The following is a 23,476-nucleotide window of genomic DNA, read 5'->3' as shown; positions in this document are numbered from 1 at the left end:
CATTATATTGAAGGCTTTTTAAGGACAGAACAATCTGATAACAAACAATATATTCCTTTGAGTCCTCTGTTAAAGTTTTATGCAATTTAGATTCTGTAGTTGCAATTTATGTTGATTTCATTCTATATTGTTGAGACTGTGCCATCTCCCTTCTTGGGAACAGACATTCAAAGGCTGAAACTAACTTTGGAATCAGTGAAAAGGCTGATGTACAAGAAGCTCCTTCGCAGTATGTTATTGTTGTTGTTCTTGTAGGGTTTAACACCATTTTTCAACACACAATAGGCTATAGGTGGTGGCCAGTGTTAATGGTGGAGGAAGAACCCAGGAAAACTCTGGAAAGAACCAACGACCTACAACAAGCTATTGGCCAGCTTTTTCACATACCCACATTAACCAAATCCGTAAATCGAACCCACACAGACAGAGGTGAGATGGCAGTGATCTGTAACGAAGAGTGCTTTAGACCACAACATCTGCAGAACAATATCTTTAATTCAACTTTGATTTCTGAGTGGAACTTAAATAAATGATAAGGGGGCACTCACCAGTTATTATGTACTTTTGAAAGAGTGAGAAATGTAAGGTGAAGTTGTTTGCATTTAAAACATGCAGTGGGGAGAATGTTGGCATACCTACTTTAACGTAATGTGGCTGACATTTCTTTGGGTATTGTACTTTTGGAAATTGTACATGATCTAAGCACACTAAAGTGACTGCTCCCTTGAGCTAAAAAAGTCAGCCTCAATTAGTCTAAAGTACACTATATATAGCAGCTATTAAAATAGGGAAAATGAACATTGCCAGACTAGACAATACCAGCTTCTGAAAGTGCAATGAATGACTTACCAAATATATAAAATGTAAAAAAAAGTTATTGCTTTTTTTTAATAAAATTTACTTCATAAGCTCAGAAGTAAAAATGTCCAAGTGGAGCTAGCACTTTTTTGAAAGGTGCACATATGGTGTAAAACCATGCTGTATACTCTATAGCCCATATTACACCCATCAATCATACACTAAAACAAAAGGAATTAAAGGTTCTTTGAATTATACCCAAGATATGCAAGGTCTTTTTTAAATAGTATAACCAGTGAGGAAAGCTGGGGAAATTATTTTTTTTTAAAATTCTAACCTTATGCAATACGAAACTGTAGAGTGCCACCTAAACCATTTATCAATTTTTTTCCTAATTTTTTTTTATATTAAATTAACAAAAAATTTCAAGACTGACTTCAATAGCGTATCATTTAAAATAATTTGTTTCCTTTTTCACTTACTCTATGTGTGTACGAGTTTGAGAATGTAAAACATCACTAAGAACGTTTCTTTCGCTATCAACAACTGCAGCACCCGTATCATCACAACTGGTTTCAATCCCCAATACAAGCTTATTTCCAACAGATGACAGTTGTGCAAGTCTAATTTCGAGTTGTCTCCCTTGCAATTTTATCAACTGTTTCATCGCTCTTGTCAGGGTTCTGTATCGACAATATGATAACATTGCAAAAAGAATTTTGTAAATTTTCACTTAAAATTAATTAAATCTGCGTCTTCTTGTTGCATATAATGCAGCATGCTTTCTCAACACAATAAAGCTTATTTGTCAATCTGACATCATTCATTAAACATGCTTTGCGAAGGGCGCTACCATCTTGGAGCTTATTTCCGAGAATAAAATGGGTAATAGTGAGCGAGTATGAAAGTATTTGCAGTTCATTTCATATCGAATATTAGTCTCATATTGGTACAAAAGAAATATTTAGTTCATTTTTGCGGTTTTTAATTTTGTTTGTTATAGTTTATAATTTTATAATAAATAAGAGGAAAATATTGCACTGTATCTCTATAAAATGAATATAAAATGCCTCCTTTCGAACCACTGAATGATATACCGGCATCGTGGCAGATGTCATCATCCTGTTTATAAATTGTACCAGCTGGAAGAGCACATGCGAAGTTTGTATCTCATTCTAAAGCAGTTGAGAATCTTAGAGAAACTTCCAGCCCCAGGATTTTCTGTCCCTATTGCAAGCTATTCTCAAGCCTCTAAGCCTGGTCCTGTGTGGGGATCAAGGAAATACAAGAATAGACAGGGAATTGCTTTGGATGTGATGGACCCAGAAATCGAAGCCAAACTTGCTCCTCTGCGAAAAGCTGTGAAAGAACAGGTTTTTATGTTTTGTTATTTTAGGGGGTGGTCACTATCACTGAATATATATATATATATATATATATATATATATATATATATATATATATATATATATATATATATATGTTTCGGTGATATTAGATGTATCTGACATCTCCATGATTTAAAACAAAAATACAGCATACAGCATCGGCCCTAATAAGCCTTTTACTGACATTAAATTGATATGATTGTGTAAGTTTGATATGATTGTTACTGATGTGATGTGACGAGATTGTCCTTACAAGAGTTAAGCATCCAAGGGTTAATCATTGACATCGCATCTTGTATTTCGACTAAGATGAGTAGAGCATAAGCTATAAATTGTTAAGTAACTGTTGGTTCAGACTATTAATATTTATACCTCTGCATTGGTGGGGTACTAAAACGAAGCTATATGTATCAGTGGAGCTGCCACACTTTGACAGCATATTCTCGAAAATTTTGAAGACCTTGCAGATATAATCTTAAACAAATTAAATTGTGTCATTATTTAAGACGAGCGTTGCTGAATTTCATAGTAAAAATTTGTAAAGTAGAATTGCCTCCTTCATATGTACTTTTTCTGTTGAATCAAGTCACCATACAATTAACTACTTTGGTTTTCAGCAACATTTTGCAGTGTGACATGGCATCTTTTTGGGGAAACAGATGATAGTAAATATGGCATGCATTGAATAATATCTTGTAGAATAATGAAATATGATATAGCAAATCTTATTTTGGTAAATGAGTTACTGAAAAAATCTTGTGTTTCATGGTGGTCAGATTAAACACTAATATATTTAACCTTGTATCTAGACTTAATAACTTCATGATAAGAAAAACATGAAAAGCATAATAATTTAGGTGGTTGATGCTTACACAAGTCATCTTTCTGTTTCTGACATCGGTTTTATGTGCTCCCTTGCAAGTTATGTTGCAGAGTGGGAAAACTACTAAAAGCTAAATAATAAATGCTAAACAGTATAAGCAATAAACCATAATTCTAAACTAGTCGGTCATAAAGATTATTAAGCAATAATCTATAAATGATAAACCATACATGATGAATAAAACTGAAAGTTTATTTCTTTCCTACATATGGTTCATATATCAGAATGAAGATTAGCAACAGGTGCCACGACTAGAGGATACATGGTTAGTGATTTTCTCAAAATGTCAACCTCATTACTCCTGGTATTTTTCAACTTTCGTTTGTAAAGGTTTGATAGTGGTAATAAATGTAAGCTGAATATATCACAAAGCATAAAAACAAGGTAAAGAACCATATAGTCTCTTATGCCTGCTTTTTTAACAATTTGGAGATATTTTTCAAGAATATGGCTAAAGTATGTATGACTATTTGTGTAAAATCACCAAACAATATCTTTTGTAAAGGTTATCCATGACTGCAAGAACAGTAACTCTCACTAGCATGTTGCAGAATGTAAACAAAAACAGACAAAGATGATAGTGCAACATAAACTAGACTCAAAAGCACACAATTAATTTTCTGACAGTTTTTATTTTTATGCCATTACATAATAAAAATGTATTGTCATTTTTGTACTAAGTTTATTACAACATTTCAGTATCATTTTTGTGGTGCAGTATATTTTCAGGGTTAAATTTGTCATATAGATGGTGATATTTCACAGACAGATACCTAAAATTAAACCAATTCAGTATAAAATAAATTGCAAGAAGATAAAAGGAAGTGACATAGGTGAATACTATGTACAAGTTAAACCATTCTAGTTGTAAAGATAACAATTTCTACACCCGAACATTGAATAGAAGTTTATCATTGTTGCTGAACTAAACTTAATGAATGAAACATATTGGTAGTGTTGCCATACACATGGCATTGTAATCCAATTTGGCACATGCCAAAACTGATGATGTCACATAAATGTGGTCAATTGTAATGAAAACTAATCTAGACATTGTGAAAAAAAATGCAGGACATCAATCTGCAGCCTGATAACACTGTAAAAAAAATATATTATTTGAGAACCAACTTGATGCAAAGTTACTCTAATTCCACATTTGAAAATTTCTTCTCCTTTCTCATTCATGAACTGTAATATTGCTCAAAATAATGTCACAGTTATGAAGGTAATATCACTAATTTGGGACTTTAATAATTTTATAATAAGGCTTGTAAAAGTACTGTTTATAATATACATGTATATACATGTACGATGTATATAGTTTGTTTGCCATATTTTTTTCTCGGTGTGATTAAGGGTAATGCCTACCTGATTTTGTTGTTGTTGTGGGGTTTAATGACATTTTTCAGCACATGATAGGCTACGTATGGCGGCCAGTATTAATGGTGGAGGAAGAACCGCCGACCCACGAGAAGCTACTCACATACCCACATTGGTCGAATCCTAGACTTGAACCCATGCAGACAGAGGTGCCTGATTTTTGTAATGATTCTAAGAAGCAAACAAGACATGGTTTTTTCCTCTCAGAAATTCTGTTGTGTCTTAGGTCAAGTGAAATTTTTGCATATATAGGATTTTTTTAAATAATTATTCATTCCTGTTTTATGATCAGTTAGTGAATCATTTGCAGTTATGTTCAGATATAATCTGAAAGTGCTCATTAACTTTTTGGGCGAAAAGATTACTTTGAGATTATTGAGAACTCTAGACATTTTGGATTATATCATTGTGGTACATAAAGACATTCAAGACTCTTGGTATATCAGGTTCATTCAAGATTATAGGAATTCATTCAGAACGTTCTGTACTTTTGGAATTGTAATAAAACACTTAGGATTATATGGGATTTGATTGACAATGCTGTCTTTTGAATTTTCACATTGTGTTTTGGGGAAATAATTGGTTTTAGTGAACTTGTTCATTTTGCTTCTTTCTGTTACTTAATGACAATTTCAGGCTAACTTTAGTGAAAATGAGATAAAAATAGAATTGTGAACTGTTAAAACTAATTTTTCTTTTGTTTGTGTGCGGTCATTTTGATTTTTTGAAGAAATGAAAATTGACCAGACTTATCTGATCATAACCAAATTCTAAGGTGCAGCATCTTTCCCAAAATGATTATAAACTTTTGAAATGTTACTTTTCGTTCATTTAAGTTTTTTTTGTGTTAAAGAAAAAAAGCAAATATTAAAAATTGTTGATGGTACATGTGAATTTTTACAGAAGATGCAATCAATTTGTGCAAAAGACTTTCCATTTTTTTATATTATTTTATAATTCTGGAAACGTCCTGTCCTGTTGCTATTAAGATGGTTGTAATTGAAATTGAATCCTTAGCTTAAAAGAAATCCTCTTCTTTACTGCAAGAGGCCATTTTAACTCAAAGTTACAAATGTTTTAGTTTTACTGGTGATAAGATCAGAAAAGTATACAAGACAACTTGTTCCTCTGTCATCCAACATTCTTCCATCCATTATCATGGGTTTGCTTATACTTATAAACTATTTTGATGATTGCAATGAAACTTGATACACACACACACCTTCGTCCCAAGTTCTGGTCGGTCCTCAATCAGAATGGTGCTGCTTGTGCATCAAATATGGCTGCCAAGTGGCCATCTTGAAATTCTTGTTATCACTACTCCTGCTAAATGGATGTTCATATCAACATGAGGTGTTTGCTAAAGGACTTATGTCTAGTTGATCCTAACTGAAAATGGTGAAAAGCTTCTGTCCAGTGTGTCCAGCAAAGCAGCCGTCTTGAAAATATTTATATTGCTACCCTTTAAGAGCAGAACAGTAAGTGTTGTAGGCATAGGACCTTTAATAGAAGACTTCTTACAATATCTATTCAGTCCTTGATAAAAAATGGTTCTGTAAGGACGTCCAATATGGCCACCTTAGCAGCTATCTTGGAAAACCTTGTTATGTCCACTCCATCTGAATGGATGGCCATATCAGCCAAAGGTTTAACTAAAAGACTTCATACATAGTTGATCCTAAATGAAAATTGCGCTGATCTGACATCCAGTATGGCTTCCACACTAGCTATCATATTGCTACTTCTCTTGAATAGAAGTTATGTAGGTGGTGTGTCTAGTTGGTCTTAAATAAAAAATGTGCCAATCTCATACCCAATTCTAGTACCATTTTTATAATTCTTAGGTATGACTCAGCTGGACACTCTAACCATACTTTGTCAGTATGTCTGTCAACAGTGGCCATTTTTGAAAATCATGTTATTGCTACTCTTCCTGAATAAACAGCAATCACTGTAAGACTTCTGTGACGTCTAGTTGGTCCTAAATGAAAATTATGCCTGATGCAATTATAATATTGCCACCACACTGGTCATTTTTTAAATCTTATTTTTGCTACTCCTCCAGAATGGATTGTAACATCAACCTGTGATTTTTACTAAACAGGTTGTCTATTTGGTCCTGAAAGAAAATGATGCTGCTGAGGTGTCAGGCATGGTCATTTCAGCATAGAATTTTCACTGAAAGACTTACAATTTTTAATTGGTCAGAAATGAGAATAGCACCGTTCTGACTTTTAATATGGCCATCTTGAAAATCTTCCTATGGTTATTTCTCCTAGAAAGCTGCTAATTTTTATATTTGTGTTTCTACCAAAGAACTTCTAATGATGTCTGGTCAGTCCTTAATGGAAATGATACCATATCTGATGTCTAATATCGCCCCTGTTGAAGCTATCTTGAAAATATTATCGTTACTTTTCCAAAATAGAAAGTCATTTCAACATGGGGTTTCCACTAGAAGATACATTACAGTGGGGTTTTTTTTGGTTCAAAATGAAAATTGTGACAATCTGAAATCCAGTTTGTCCACAACAGCAGCCAGCTTGAAAATCTTGTTAATGCTGAACAATATCAGAGAGGTTTTCAAGACTCGGCAGTTAAAAGGAAGAAATGGTCATGTCTTGAATTCCTGGAAATTCTGTTTGGTCAGTAGAGTGTCAGTCCTTTTAAATGACTCCTGTTTTTTATGGGGTTGGAGCCACAAAAGTTGGACTTCATGTAAAATCAAAACATATTGTTCTTACTTTAACCTATGTGATCAGTCCTGTCTGAGCAACTTGCTAGTTGAAGTCCATATTATGTACAGAACAGCCCTGGGGTTATGTTACCAATCTTAACATTATGCATCCCTGACAATGATAAATGAGATTTACAGCTTTTATATCCCCACAAAACGCACTGGTTCATGTAGCATGCCCTCCTGGATGGATGATGCAATAACTTGTATATTGTAATATGTGATTTGTGCTCCAGGGAATGACGATTCCCAGGCCCAATTACATCTAGCCAGGACTACTTTTAAAAAAATATTGTTGGCCATGTTAGTTTTTATCTAATTGACCCAGATTTTATGGAGAAAATTATTAAGAATTCAAATTTATGACCATTGTCATAGTCAGGAAAGTAAATGAAAATTGGAATTATTTTCTTCCCCATTCTCAGTATACCACTCCACCATTTTAGCGCACCAGGATAGCTATCAAAACACATTTAATGAGCAGATGGTTATGTATTCTGTTGGTTTTTTTTTGCAGAACTTTTAAAGTGGCCTCCTATTTGCTTTGCAAAAAATCCAGATATATGGTTCACTTCTTTTATCAGATAATACTGCTGATAGTGCATGGAAATTTTTTAATCATCTTTATATAATTTACAGTTTTTAAAAGGAATCATTTACAAAAATATTTCCTATAAATAACACACTTCTACGATGAAATATCAACAACTGTTGGTAAATACCTACTGGTTCTAAGAAATAAATCCCAGTTCGACAAGTCTTGTCAAGTGAAAGTCGTGTCTTCCAGTTTTATTTATTGTTATGATTTGATTGTAATGATCATAAATGTGATGAGCCGTATTATGTGTGAACATGAAAAGTCAATCAACTGTCATGGATATGCCCACAGGCATGTCCATCAAAACCTGATTAAGTGCGTCATCGGTGTCTCAGCTGGCATTATTTTCACCTTTCTGATGTCAGTACATCAATGGTGCTGACATCACAGCAATATCTTTGTGTAGGTAACTCTGATTTCTTGTTTAAATCACTGTGGACAACTCCTCAGATTGGCTTGTCAGCGGAATTTTTCTTGCAAATTTTAAGTGATACATTTGACAATAACTTGCAAGTTACTCTCTTTTGTCTTTCTTTACATTTGTTAATTCTTTAGTCCAGATATAGTGGTTTGAGACAATGCAACTGCTGTGAACTAACTCTTTTTTTATTAAATTAAAACTATGGATTTGTATTGAGTCTATGCTGTTGATAAAGATGATATTGACAATTTATATCTTGACCATTTGTCCAGTACAGATGTGGTTGGGTTTGGCTGGGCATCTCATTATAATTCTAGATTACGATTTTAGTTTATACATATTTGATGGATGGAACCTTTGTGAGTTCTGCATGTCAGATTGATTAATGATAATATCTAATATTAAAAATATTTTACAAATGTATGTGTAGATGAAGGAAATTATAAGTCTAATGTCACACCAACTGGTGGTGCTAACTAAAATTTGAGTCACACATCCTTGCATTTGCTACAGTATATCCCCCACTGATCACATATTTAACAAGGAATGACCTATATCTGAGGTTGTATATGGCACTGCCATATAGCCACAAGGCAGCTGAGGTTTGGAATCGGAGTTTTCCTTCTCCTGACAAGATCATGGGCTACTTTGAGAAGATCTGGTTCTTTACAGCACAGAATAACAAGTGCTTATTTGGAGATGAGGCAGTTGAAATAAAGTGCCTTGCCCAAGGATGCACCGCTGTAGCTGACCAAGGCTGGTCTAGTGGTAGGATTTGAACCAGTAACCTTTTGGTCTTGAGTCTGGCACACAAACCACTGTGCCACCATGGCACTCATTGAATGCAGTATTAACAAGAAGATGATCTACATTGTTAAAATTGTATTATGACCCTGATCTACTCTTGTATGCAGCACTGACAAGATAATAAGGTACACTGTTTAGATCTCATACAATGACCCAGATCTACTGTTGTAGACAGCACTAAAGGTATTCCAAATGAAAATGTACACTGGCAAGATCTCTTTTAACCTTGATCAGCTAAGTGTTATGGTGCAGTGGAAGGCTTCATTCTGTCCAGCTGGTTATTCAGGTGTTTTACCTTAGTAAATATGGTACTCTATTATGTTGTTTCTAATATGCACATCATATGTGGGCTGAAATTGTTAGGGACATATCAGTTGCATTTTTGGTAGTGTTACGCCATGGATCCCAAAGCCCTCTTATGACCAAAAGCATAATATTTCACTTACGATGAGCTCAGAGAAGCATCGTGTAAAATTTCAATTAAGTTTGTGTGTATGGCAGTTGTTAGAGAATAAATACTTGCCAGATGATTTTTATATGAGGTAGGCAGTCAGTCTATCTTCATGCATAAGCTTATAATTAGATAAATCCAGTGTGTTTATTGTCCCCTGCCACCGTCACCACCCTTTTTTCTAGTCCCTAAGACCTTTTTCAGGTACAGCTTTTATAAAGTTTTTAGCTCAAGTCAGCTGCTGATTGCAGATCAGATTATGTTAGAAACATTGAGTGGTCCCTTGGCATAATTTGGCAAAGATGAACTATAAAAAAATGACCCTCATAAATAAGGTAAGTTTATTCTTAAGGTAGATACACTGTCATTACTATTTATCGTAATATTGGAGTCATGACTGTATACATATTATATGAGGGACTTATATAATGAGGTGCGTTGTACTGAGGTAGGTACAGTATCAAAACTACATTCATCCCAAAATGGGAACCATGACCCTATTTTAGGGATTGTGCAATACAAGGTCTTTATACAGAGGTAGGTACAATATTAAAATGGGAAACAGGAGTATTTTTAGGGACAGTGTTATATTAAGGTCCTTATACAGAGCTAGGTGCAGTATCAAAATTGTATTTCATCCGAAGTTGGGAAACATTACCTTTTTTTGAGAGACTGTGCTATACTAATGTCCTTATACAGAGGTAGGTACAGTATTAAAACTACATTCATCCAAAAATGGGAACCATGAACTATTTTGAGGGACTGTGCAATACTAAGGTCCTTATACAGAGGCGGGTATGGTATCAAAACTTTGTTCATCCCAAAACAGGAAACATTGCCTTTTATGTGGACATTGTTATACTAAGGTCCTTATACAGAGGTAGGTACAGTAGCAACGTTGATCTAATCCCAGAATGGGAAACATGTCCTTTTTTAGGGGCTGAGCTATACTAAGGTCCTTTAAACTTTTAAAACTATGTTCTTCCTGAAAATGTGAACAATGAGTAAATCCACGTTCAATATGGGACTGCTATGCCTACTCATCATTTAGTGGTGGTTCTTTGTACTACAAAGGTATGCAGCAAGCAGTACTTTGTGATGGTTGTTTCCAGTAGTTCACTTAGCGTATGCAATGAAAAGGACACGTAGTCATGCAGAGATTGATAGGAATGTTTAGGATAGGATAGAACAATTATAATTTTGATAGTGATGTTGCTGGTAATGAACTCAAAGCTGATGATACAGTGTTTGAAATTACCATCTCTACTTTCGTATAAATCAAGTCAAACTGCAAGCTGCAAAGATCCTGATCTGCTGTAGCATAATGCATCTGCAGAGCAAGGTCTGTGTTTTGTTCTATGATTACACCTAACAAATTACACAGACCCAGATCTGCTGGTGCATTAAGCAATGTCAGACCTGGTTTGTGCAGTTTGCAGGTGGACATGTCTTATAAATGTGTATTTACAGTAGTGGAAGTCCACTAGCTCAGGCAAGTAAAATTTCATTTGTCTGATTTGTGCAAAAGGACTGGTGAAAATTCAGCAGGACTTGTAGATTTTTCAAGCTACAAGTCCTTATGGCCAGAAAAATTTATTTCAGATTCCTGGCAATGCTGATGTGGTGCGAACAAAAGTGGTGATGGGCTTCATTGTTTTGGTGATGATAAATTGGAGTTTAAGGTGGTGATAACATTTATTAGAACCATAATGAATTACGGCAGTGATGATTGCAAACAGACCATAATGTTAGTGATGACTAATATGCCCTGATGATGATGGTATTATTCTAAGCAGTCATAATTATAAAATCCTAACAATTTGTGTAATACAGATATAATTATTTCAGGGTGACCTAATTAGGCAGCTGAAAGCAGATAAAGCTACAGACATTGATATCCAGCGTGCTGTTGCTGAACTGAAACACAGGAAGAATGCTCTGGAAACAAAGGTACATTTTATACTTGCTCAGATGTAATTATTTGAACAATGATATTGTTTGGAAAGTAGGAATGAGATGGGATAAGTAAAAGTATCCACCAGTCTTTCCACCCATCCAGTTATCTAGTTATCTACCTACATTGTTTCCTGTTGTAAAGAATCAAATGATTTTTAAATGCTTGTCCCTCTTTTTGCATTGAAACTGTTCAAGCCCATCTGAAATCAGAACTAACTTGTACTTTAATAAATCCGGTTGGTATAATATATATATAACTATAGATGAGATAAAATAACACAAATTGGAATCCTTTTTTGAGATGATTCTTTTTCTCATTCACAATATTTCTGTCAGTGCTGTTTGATAGACCAGATGAAACAGCGTATTTTACATCTAAAATATTTTATCTTTTTTCCTAAATCGCAAAGGAGTAATCAGTAAAATAAAAATCACTTGTTTTTACATCTTGGCCACCTTTACATGTGCAACCTGCAAATGCTTTTTTGGCACAGCAGCTTCCAATCTCAGGTCATTTAGAGTACCATATTGGCCAAGATCAAACACTCCCTTCTTCAGTGGCAACACAAGACTGAAGTGTTTAACAATGGGAATAACCTTAGAAAACCCACAACCAGAAACAACAATAAATTTAGTTGCCAAACTGTCTGGTTAGAGAGAAAACTTACTGCTGGACTTTGCAACGGTCACAATAAATGTTAGTTGCCAGTCTGTCTGGTAGAGAGAACACTTACTGCTGGATTTTGTGATGGTCACAATAAATTTAGTTGCCAGTCTGTGTGGTTAGAGAGAACACTTACTGCTGGACTTTGTGATGGTCACAATAAACTTAGTTGTCAGTCTGTCTGGTTAGAGAGAACGCTTACTGCTGGACTTTGCGATGGTCAGCAGCATGTGCATGCTACAGGAGAAGGTTCGTCGTATCAACCTCTTCAAAATGGAAGTCATTATTAACACCTCCTAGGAAAAAAAGGTCCTAATAATGTCAGGCAATTTAGTCATTGTGTCATCTGTCTTAAAAGAAGTGAGAGTAAATCAAACCTTTGCCTCCTGATTTGGGGCTTAGTTGGTGTTCCCATTGTTATATATTCAGGTCCGATACATCCCAGGTAGGCTAAATGTCCAGGCCAATTCATCATCTGTTTCATTCAAAGTGGTCTCTAGAACTGTCATTCTGTCATTAGGTTTGTGCCCTATGTGACAGAGCGATGTTTGACCTATCTGCGATAAGATAGAACAATAAACTGCCCACCTTTGTCTCCCCATTTCCACACCCAGGAGAAGGAGCTGTCTATGCCCTTTCATTTGTTTAGGAGGGAATTGGGGCATATGCCTTCCGTCCATCAGTTCTGATTTCAGAAAGTCATTCAAAATATGATGGGCAGAAATTTCAAAATAATTTGGATTTCCCCTCTGTGATTGGATTAACAATCTGCTTGATCTAGTCATATATGTACTCCAGAAAATCAATGTGATTCTTGTGCTGCTCATGCAGCTGACATTACCACTATTATGTGCACAGAGAAACTCCTTTTCTCTTGTCAGGGATGTCCTGCTTGAAAAGAAACTTGGAGAAAACTGCAACAGATAGAATGTGCGACACTTTGAAAGCATAGGAGGGGAAAATGGCAAGATTTTGTTGTGATTGGTGTCATGCCATTGACATCATATCACTCTCAGCTTCCGTTCCCCAACTGGCTAAATCTTTCTCTTGGGAGACATGAAGCTAGCTCCTGTCACAGTCAAGGAATACCATTACATGATCACATTTAGACATCACAGAGGATATGAGATTGCCTGCAACAAGGACATTTCAGACTAGAAACTGTCCAAATTAAACATTGCCAGACTATGCTAATGAACTTCACCCGAGTCTTGATGTGGCTTAATGACCCCAACCCAAACTAAAAAGAATATTTGAAAATCAAAGATTGAACATTTCATTCATTGTCAGACCTGCCAACCCTCATGATTTTGCCGCAACTGTCACAAAAATGACCCTAAAATACAGACTTACAGAATAGAAGCAGCAATTACAGAGAAATTATTATTGCCATAAATTCTGGATAATTGGTTCATCCGTGTTTGATTTGGATCTGGGTTTCATATTACAATTAGTCGAATTTGTCAGGGAGCCAGACTAACTTTACAGCAGTACCTTAGATGCTTTAAACTGCACATAACATTCATGCAAAGCATCTGCATGATCAAACTTGATTTTAGATATTTTTTAAATGGCATCCAGCAGGCAATGCATGTTCAAGACAAAATGGAAAATAAGCCTCTTAAAAAGTGTTAGGAATCAGCACATAAGAATAAAAAGGAATATTCATGTTCTTGTGATTAAAAGCAGGAGGGGACACAATTACTCTAATTTGACATAATGTGACAATTTGAGTATGTCTCATAGTGGGAAATATGATTGCCGTCATCATGTGAAATGGAAAGAAATTACAAGAATTATGTCAGGTTGAGAGATAGCACCATGTCATTGAGCTGCATAGGGTTTGGAACTGAAGTTTGTGCAACTGTACTAGTGGTAAATAAGGTCTGTATGTTTCAAATACCAAACTTTTAAATGTTTTCTAGCTTTAAAATAGCCGTTTATGATCTTTTGTTACACCTTATTGAAAACTGGTCAAAAAATCAACTGTCTTACTGAGGTGGTATTCTTAGGGTTGGCAGGTATACATTAATGTTATTTTAGAAAATTTTGGGGTTTTGTCTTGTGCATGTAGATAAGTAGGTGTTTAGTATATTTTCTAAAGTTAGGATAAAGCTATTTTGGTCAATATTGCCAGAATACTTGTACATTTTTTCAAATTACCTGTTTCAGGAATTTGAATTATCACCCAAGGATAACTTTGATAGAGGCAAGCTGGAGGACTTGCTCAAACAGCGATTTTTCTATGACCAGTCCTTTGCCATCTATGGAGGTAAGAATACAAAGAAACTTGTGTTAGGAGATAACACCAGTGCTTTGTCAAGTTTTCAAGAAAGGGATCTTGCCTACTATTTCATTATTTAGTATGAATGTTTCTTGATTCTTACATAACCACAGTTATGAAATTTGAATGAAATTCATTTAAAATACTACACAGACTTAGTACTAGTATTTCTCATTCATGCTAAAATTTTGTACAATTTCATTTTGTTCTTATTCATAATGAAAATGTCTACAGATAATAATTGATGTAACTTAAATAACAGATAAAATCTCCAGTACATTTCACTCACTCTATCTCTGTCAGAATACAAGGCAACTTTGATCAGTGAGGGCTTTCAATCCTCTATTTTGTACACAAGGACACAAGACAGTTTTCATTCAAATTGTGTTCACTTTCTTTTGGTCGTAATTTAAAGTAACAAAGGTAACTGTTGCATTCAGAAAATGGGATTAGTCATGTGGTATTTGTTATTGACATGCATTAACTTTTTTTTACAATAGTTCTTGTTCATTGGCCTGCCTATAGTCCAGTCCTCCTCACCTTCATTTTTGTTCTTCTCCTTCATTTTTATGACAAAGGGAGACCTCCCCCCTTCTGATGAAATGCTGGAAGCATCTGTGCATGCATTACAGGATGGCATATATGTATATAATGTTGACAGTTTGGTGTTCATCATACATAGCTAGGTATCTTAATTCTAATTTAAGATATGGTAATTATAGAACATGATAGATCTAATAGTGAACATTTTTTCACATTGTTTGATTATCAAAGGAGTGAATGGCCTGTATGACTTTGGGCCTATGGGTTGTGCTGTGAAGTCGAACCTTCTCCAGTTCTGGCGCAGTTTCTTCATTTTGGAAGAACAGATGTTGGAAGTGGATACTGCCATGTTGACCCCTGAAGCTGTTCTCAAGTGAGTCTCTTTCTTGCCTTGATTACATGCTTTTGCCATATCAATGGAGACAGCATATATGTTGTTTCCCATGTCTATCAAGCTTGTTCCATCCCATCCATTGCAAACATTTTTTGTGCTCAATACTTTTGAAAGATTCATCGATTAAAGCATGTGTGAAATGAGGCTTTGCATTAAAAAGACCTAGGTCAACTTTGATTTTCATCATTTTCCAAATGAATTAGAATTATGGCCCATTTTTAACTTGGCAGTGAACCCTTCAGCCATATGATATCAGTTGGGGGGGGGACATCCGTAAAATATGGGACCTTTTGAAGTTTTTAATGTATATATCAGTACATCAGTTTAACTAATACAACAAACTTAACTTAATTATTTCAGTATCAATCTCTGCCTTCACATTGTCTTTTAAAGTTGCCACCTCAAAATTAAAAGTACAAGGCTGAGTCAATGCAACAGTGTAACACAGAATTGTTATTCTGTTGTAGAAGTAGACAACTACAATGTTAACAATTGTAAAAGTAGTTTTTAAACTGTCTGATAAGAGCTGATGAGAAGGCTGTAATCTTTATTTAAAATTTGTAACTTTAGAGGTATGTTAAATTAGAAATTCAATCAGTGAATGAAATTATTCTCTTTTAAGATATACTTATGAAGCTAGGGATGGACCTTTGAGTGCAGGTTCATGCAGTTTAATTGACAATTAAATGTACATTGTCATGGCTTTTCTAATGACTGCACGATCTCTTGCAGGGCATCAGGTCATGTGGATCGTTTCCAAGACTACATGGTGAAAGATCTCAAGAATGGAGAATGTTTTAGGGCAGACCATTTAATAGAAGGTAACTATCTTTCTATGTCCTTCTGCATGACTGTTTTTTTTATGTACTTATGTGCATTAAGTTATATGACATTAACGGTTTTTATTTACAGACCTGGACCACTTGGAAGAACTGCCCATTGCATTCACTGTTAAAAGCACAAAGAGTTACTTTTAATCAGTTGATCTGTGACACAGATTTGTTACTATTTCTGTCTTTCTTTTGGAGGAACTTGCTTAACAGCAATACTAGTATCATTGTGTGTCACAATTGTCTGTTACTGTAAATACATTGGTTTTATTCTGTCATGACCTTTCTCATACATGACAGGCTTTTAGTAGAGACGCACATAGTACAAATACCATTACCTACCGTTCTTGCATTTGTCAAGCTAGGTAAATTTATACTTATATTAATTTTCAGTACTTGCATGTGTTGAGACATTTCAAATTATTTAAAAATATCTAAATGTTGTACACATATGACACAAAGTTGCACAAAAAAATGTCTTCTTTGCAGCTCACCTCGAGAAGATGCTTACTGACAAGAAAGTGTCGGATGATGTGAAGGCAGAGATAAGGGATCTTATGCCAAAGGTAAAACAAAAAAGAAATTTCAGTCATAACCTTCAAAAGAATATTACATGAAAATGTGTGGCCAAACCATGGCTTGGACATGGGACTGCTCCAACACCAGACAGATTTTTTACCTCTTGAGCCATCTGAATTGATAACATTTGACCCATTCCTACAATATTATCTTCGGGCCTGTAATTGCATAATCCCATGGATGCTACTAAATGACACGGAAAATATTTGCAGCTGGAGCAGGCATCAAACCTGAGACTTTCATAACTTTATACAACACCCTACCATTAAAACTCACGTAGCTAATGCATCCAACCACATCTTGTGACATAGGTTCATCATCATCTGAAAAAAATGAATTTTGTGTCTGTCTCTTTTTTACATTTGTGTTTCTAGGACAGTCTGTGTGTGTGTGTGTGATTTGGATTTTTAAGTTAGCTTCAACAATGTTTCAGTCATATCGCTACGATGTCTGCAGTGTGGCAGTTTATAGTGATGTCTAGCACTGGGGCATCATGCCACAGACATGTAGCATCATGTCCCACCCAGTCACATTATCCTTACACCAGGCCAGCCAGTCCTAACACTAGCCTCTTAATGCTGAGAGCTAAGCAAGGCAGCTGTTGGTACCATTTTTGTAAGTCTTTGGTATGACTCAGATGGGGATCGAATCCCCGACCTCCCACCTCCAAGGCGAATACTAGACCACCGGAGCGGTCTAGGACAGTCATATTTTAATGAAAGCAGTAAATTCAACACAGGAAAGGTTTTTAGGTGGAACTTAAAACCATCAGATGCTTCTCATTTATTTATGTTTCATTGGTTCTTCATCAGTCATGTTAACTCAACCAACTTTAATCAAAAAATGAATGTACTTTTGTCATCATGGACCTTAGTAATATATCGGACAATTTTTGGGGTTTTAATATTTTTGGTTCAGTACCTACTCCACATTCTGTGGAGAGGGTATCAAGTGTCCAGTTAAAATATAATTCCATGCGTGTACATTAAAAGGGTCCTTCCCCTTGAATATAAAACTCAGATAATATGCAAATAACAGCTAATTTTTCCTCACATATAAAGTATTTTACTTTAACAATGGCATGTTCATTAACCAGAAAAGTCAGCAAGCATTCATTGGACATCATTAAATCTTGAAACCCACATGACCTCTAAAGTCACTTCACAAAAGAGTCTAGTTGCACAGTTTTTGCTTTCCTTGTGTCAGTACAACTTTTGATTTTCTTCCTTCTATTGAACAAGTAATAATATTTGAAATGTGTTTAAATATTCTAATAATCTTATTATAATGTGTTTGTTTGGGTCCATAACTACTGACCTGTAATGAATGTATTAACTGTTGTGTAGCAAGAATAATAAATTCTTAATGTGCATTTTGCGAGGAGCAGGGAATTAAGTACCAGTAAAACATATTGCAATAATTTAAGAACCACATATCAGGAACTGCATTGTAAAGAAGGGCGTTATAGTAAGGGAGAGCTGTATTTAACAAAACAGATTTTATGTAAAATGTATTTTCACCTGATACATGATTTCCTTCAGATTGATGGGATGAGTAAAGAAGACATGCGGGTTACACTGCGGAAGTATGATATGAAATCCCCCATGTCGGGGAATGATTTGACGGATCCTATTGAATTCAACCTCATGTTTGCCACTTCCATTGGACCCACTGGAACACTCAAAGGGTAAGAAGATGAATCAAAATTAAATTTTGCATCACTGTTCATTCTCCATTTTCAGATTATTTAGTGCTTATATTTTTGGTCTGTTCCATTTTTAAAAGCTCGGGGATTAAGGTTAAAGATTTGTCAAAACAAAACAGTCAATCCAATCTAGTAAAACCACCCCCTCTGACAAAATCATTTGGACTCTTCTGACATTTCTCATTTTGAGGTCATTACTTTATGTAATACGGATGATCTGTGCATTAAAAATCAGGGACTGTTATGACATGGTCTTCAAAAAAAGTGGTTTTTCAGGTTGGGTCTTACTGCAATTGCATACAAGACTGGAAATTATCTTGCAGCAACCTAAAGGACAAAATCTCCTACAAGAAGGATGCCAGTCCTTTATGTCCAACCTAGCAGCATAACCTTGTCATGCTCATTGCAGAATTTGTGGACCTGACTTTACACTAATTCAACGTAAGTTAGGCATATAGACTATTCAGAATGTTGTATTAAAATTATTTGTCAGCATATTTTGTATTTGTATTATGGAACTAATCTATGTAGATTTTGCCCATTTGTGACAAGATTTTTATCCTGCAGCAGATCCTGGTTGATAACAAAAATAAATGTGCTTTTTTTAATACGGTGACCTATGTTCATGGTGTGCAATGTATACCTTTCTGTGCTCAAATTACAGTACTTTTTGCCATTTTAAATTAGCAATAATTACACTTGCACGTAATCTAGGGTTGGCATGTATGGGTATGGAGATCAAATGTTGCTTCTGATCTGATGAGGCAGCAGTTGATTTGTATGACTCTTAAACACTAATATTGACAAACCATAGTGTTGCATTTTTTTAATCAGTCTATGTTGGTGAAATTCTATTACAGTTTAAGAGAGAATTGAGTTGACAGGGGACAACAAGTCTGTATCCCAAATTATCTAGCAGTAGAAACAATTTTTGAGCATGTGTAATTACATGTAAGCAGTCCAGTTTTACATAGAAAGAAGAAAAATCTAAATTTCTTTACCATTTTGCCCAGCATCATTCTTGCCAGGCTAGTAGGTCAAAATCTCAATTGCTACCCCCTGGATTGATTGTGTAATAATTGAATAAACGTTGGTGAATTTATGAGTTTAATCTGTATGTTATAAAATAACTAGTATATAGGTGTTCAACCAGCAAAGAACTATGCTCTCTTATGTCTAATTATGATTTACACTCAGCACAGTTAAGATTGGTTTGGTGATTGGAATTTGAAATAAATGATTAACTGGTCATCAGTGGTAACCAAGTTAAGTTTGTAAACAATTGCTTGTAAATTTTGCATGTCAGTAAGCGTTGCAGACCATATCCACGACGGCTGTTGTTTTATAATATAATATTCCTGTATCTAACATGCATCATAACACCTCATGACATCATATAAGACAGGCTAGGCCAATATGGGTATGTGTGAAAGCTGCCATTAGCTTCCCATGGGTCAGTGGTTCTTACTGGGGTTTTCCTGGATTCTTCCACCACCAGTTGAACTGGGCACCATGTTTAGCCTATCGTTCACTGAGAAATGTCATTAAACCTACAACAGCATTATCTTATGAGGCAAATGCATAATGACGGAGTTGGGTATCCAAAATATTTTCTTTGTTAAGTGGTTTCATAATAAAGTTCTAATTTTGTTATCATGTGATAAAGAGAACCTTGCATTTATGATAAATCAAAATGAAATTTATGAAATAATGTCAGTCTGCTTGTCAAAGTAACTTGTTTGTTCCAATTATTTCAAAATGATCAAAATGAGCACTGAAGTTAGATATTCTTTGAGATACAAACTTTTATATGTATGAAAACCTGCCTGCTTTCCAGATATTTGAGGCCAGAGACAGCTCAAGGTATATTTGTGAACTTCAAAAGGTTACTGGAATTTAACCAGGGAAAGCTGCCATTTGCTGGAGCTCAGATTGGAAACTCTTTCAGGAATGAAATATCTCCTAGATCAGGCCTTCTAAGAGTCAGGTAAGAATAATGCATTCAAGATGTACCAAATTTGAATGTTAAAAAAGAGATGCACTTGATATTTTTTATTTACATCAAAAAATATTTGAATTTTGTCCAAATACATTCTAGGAATATGAAAATTTGGTATTCATTTAGCAGGGTTCCTGTGCAGGTCTGAAAATCTGGAATATGTATGAAAATGTTAAAAATTCTTTTCCAGGTTGTGAAATTTTTTAACAATTACCAAAAAAAAGTCATAAAAAGTCGTAAATTTTCATTATTACAGAAACTGGTAACATGACTGCGCTTTTGCAGGTGGAGAGGTTTTAATGTACAGATAAAATCTTGTCATTTTTCTTGCAGTATTTAAGAATTTTAGACTCATTTGGTCAATAAACTGGTCACATTGTTAGATCTATAAATTTTTACTTTTTGGTCTAAAATCTTTTTAAATTTGTGGCAGGAACCCTGATGTAGGTTTAATTCTGAATACATATTTCTGTATTTTTACAGTTCTGTTCAATGCTGGTAGTTTGACTTCTGGTCAAATCAGAGGCATCCATTATTTTTAAATATCGTGTCATTTGATTGGGAATGAAGATAATAAGGTCAGACATCTTTTTCCATGCAAAATGTCCTTGCATTGTAGACTATGTACCATATTTTGTTTTGTCCTCCATTTTATCTGCTCCATCAAAATTTTAACATTTTACTGCTATGTAAGTAGAAGATCTGATTAAAAACAGTTGTTTGTTTTAATATTAAAACTCTACAGGTAGAATAAGTTTATCATGTGATCTCGAACAGCATGCTTACATGCACATTTTAGACATTTCTAATGATTGTGACAGTGCCTTTTTCATTTAAGATTCATTGTGTGGAAGTTAGGGATGAAACCATACATCCATGCCATGTATCAATACATATTTTGATACATAAAGAATAAAGAGGTAAACAGCTAATAATTATGTATGGAAATTGAAGATTTACAGTAACTTGTATAAGGTATATATCATTTTGAATTGATTCTGCACCTAAATTATTAATATGTATATCATTATGGCAGAATTATCAATGTATCCATACATCGGTGAATGATTTTACCCTGGTGGAAGTTCATCTACCCATTATGTGTTATGCATAAATATTAATATACAAAAAAAATTGAGAAGTATTGATTCATACCAATGTTTTTCATAAATATTTTATACTAGTATCTTTTTTTTAGACAGTTTTGATTTTAAATTGGAACATTTTGCCAAAATAAGATGTACCTCAGGGATCTCAATCTGATATCACCACACGGGCCACAAGATACTAGTACACTGGCCCATGAGCCACATTGAAACATTTTCATACAGCGAAAGCAACTCATATAAAAAGATAGCAAGCTGAAATGTTAGAAACAAGAAGTAAATCATATAACAATCGAATTTTAAAAAAAACTGGCTGGTTGTGAAGAACAAATTTGCTTATTATTTTACAAATCCCAGGTGACATTGCAGGTTGCAGGAAATAACTCCACATGCCATGTGTTTGAGACCCCTGATCCAGTTAAATCGATATTTTAATATGTACTTGTATCCATTTGCTCCATTTTCAACAAGATTTCTCTTTTATCAAGAGAAAAAAAATAATGAATCCATATAAGTTTGTTAAATAAAATGAGTTTTGTGAATTTTATTATTCTGAAAGTTATTCATTGAGGGGAGTGCCCACTGAAGACTTGTGAAAAAGCACTTCTTACTTAAATTTCTATACAGAGAGTTCACGATGGCAGAGATTGAACATTTCTGTGACCCAAGTAACAAAGACCATCCCAAGTTTGCAAATGTGGCCGATGTTGAAGTGTCATTGTACTCCGGCTGTAATCAGATGGATGGCAAGCCACCAGAGAAGTGGAAGATTGGGGATGCTGTTAAACAGGTACTCTTCTCCCACATTAACTAGATTTCAGGTGTCTTAGCTAACTAAGTCATTCAATTAATCAAGTCAGTGAAATGTTTTATTTTGAGCAATTGATTGAGTAAAATGACATTAGCTAAATGATCAGTCATAAATATTTGTTAAGGACCTTAGTATTATTGCTGATTTGTAGAAGAGCTCAGAAGCTTGCACATCTGCAAGTCAGATGTTTCACTGTCAGGCAGAGCCAAGTTAGACATAACCATATTTGGAGAAATCTCCACATAATTTTATTGATTAGACTTTTGCAGTAAAATGCAAAATTTCAAATATTTAACTTTACAATAATTTAGGCAATAACATAATTTGTATCATCATATTCCCAAATCCAGAAATTTACGCAATAAATTTATTTTTTAAACCATATTCCAAATTTGAAACAATTAATTTTGCAGTGTTGAGAATTTGCACCAAAAGAATGTTAATGTCTACTGGTTTAAAGCAATAATGGCAAGAATGTAATTGTTGCCCAGAATAAGACATTACTTAAAATGGAACATTTTTCTGCTTATACATTACTTGAACCTAAGCGCCCCCAAAACAATTCATTTCTTAACATTTATAACATCTGTTAATTATAAATAAAAATAAGACTATTCCGCAGTGACCATTAGTTTCTCTAAAAACTAATTTACATACCATTCAAACATTTTCATTAATTATTGTCTTCTAGCAATGCCGCTTTTTATTTGCACGAATCAAATGCTATAAATTTAATTCTTTATTTCAGAAACTGATCAATAATGAGACCCTGGGATACTTCATGGGAAGGATCTACCAGTTCATGACGAAAGGAGGTGTGGATCCCAAAAAGTTCCGTTTCAGACAGCATCTCTCAAACGAAATGGCTCACTATGCCTGTGACTGCTGGGATGCTGAGTGCAAAACCTCCTATGTAGGTTGATGTGTGTTTATTATACAGTAAATTGACAGAAGTTGTGTAGAGTGGTATTGAGTGCATTTTGAGTATGCTGTTGTATTTCTGGCACATTTTCCTATGCTTAACAGGTTAGTGTATATTACTAAATTAGGCCAATAACACAAATGTTTGGCAACTGGCACAGTTTATGGATTATCTTGACTCTTCCTTAATATTATGGATTATCTTGCCTCTTCCTCAATGA

The 23,476-nt window shown here is 34.7% G+C and overlaps 2 protein-coding genes across 4 annotated transcripts in view; one reads left to right on the top strand and one right to left on the bottom strand.

Moving 5' to 3' along the window:
- The window catches only part of LOC149776567 (tRNA N6-adenosine threonylcarbamoyltransferase, mitochondrial-like), a 44,500-nt gene extending 42,775 nt beyond the window's left edge, over window positions 1–1,725 (bottom strand). For all 3 annotated transcript variants that reach the window (XR_016416065.1, XM_089941034.1, XM_089941035.1), the window contains exon 1: window positions 1,281–1,725. Coding sequence is in view for 2 of the 3 variants with exons in the window: in XM_089941034.1 (XP_089797160.1) it covers window positions 1,281–1,504 (224 nt within the window). In the remaining variant the exon portion in view is untranslated. The remainder of the gene's footprint in view (window positions 1–1,280) is intronic.
- A 131-nt stretch (window positions 1,726–1,856) lies between these two features.
- The window catches only part of LOC149776566 (glycine--tRNA ligase-like), a 39,861-nt gene continuing 18,241 nt past the window's right edge, over window positions 1,857–23,476 (top strand). The window contains exons 1-10 of the mRNA XM_089941033.1: window positions 1,857–2,171; window positions 11,312–11,413; window positions 14,256–14,355; window positions 15,142–15,283; window positions 16,037–16,125; window positions 16,624–16,700; window positions 18,255–18,400; window positions 20,256–20,405; window positions 22,151–22,313; window positions 23,083–23,247. Of these exons, the coding sequence (XP_089797159.1) occupies window positions 1,887–2,171; window positions 11,312–11,413; window positions 14,256–14,355; window positions 15,142–15,283; window positions 16,037–16,125; window positions 16,624–16,700; window positions 18,255–18,400; window positions 20,256–20,405; window positions 22,151–22,313; window positions 23,083–23,247 (1,419 nt within the window). The 5' untranslated portion in view covers window positions 1,857–1,886. The remainder of the gene's footprint in view (window positions 2,172–11,311; window positions 11,414–14,255; window positions 14,356–15,141; window positions 15,284–16,036; window positions 16,126–16,623; window positions 16,701–18,254; window positions 18,401–20,255; window positions 20,406–22,150; window positions 22,314–23,082; window positions 23,248–23,476) is intronic.

The sequence above is a fragment of the Sinohyriopsis cumingii genome, chromosome 18, assembly GCF_028554795.1.
Source record: "Sinohyriopsis cumingii isolate HCF-2022 chromosome 18, ASM2855479v2, whole genome shotgun sequence".
Taxonomy (NCBI): domain Eukaryota; kingdom Metazoa; phylum Mollusca; class Bivalvia; order Unionida; family Unionidae; genus Sinohyriopsis; species Sinohyriopsis cumingii.
Note: the sequence above shows the minus strand (reverse complement) of the source record. Positions and strands in the feature narration are given on the sequence as shown.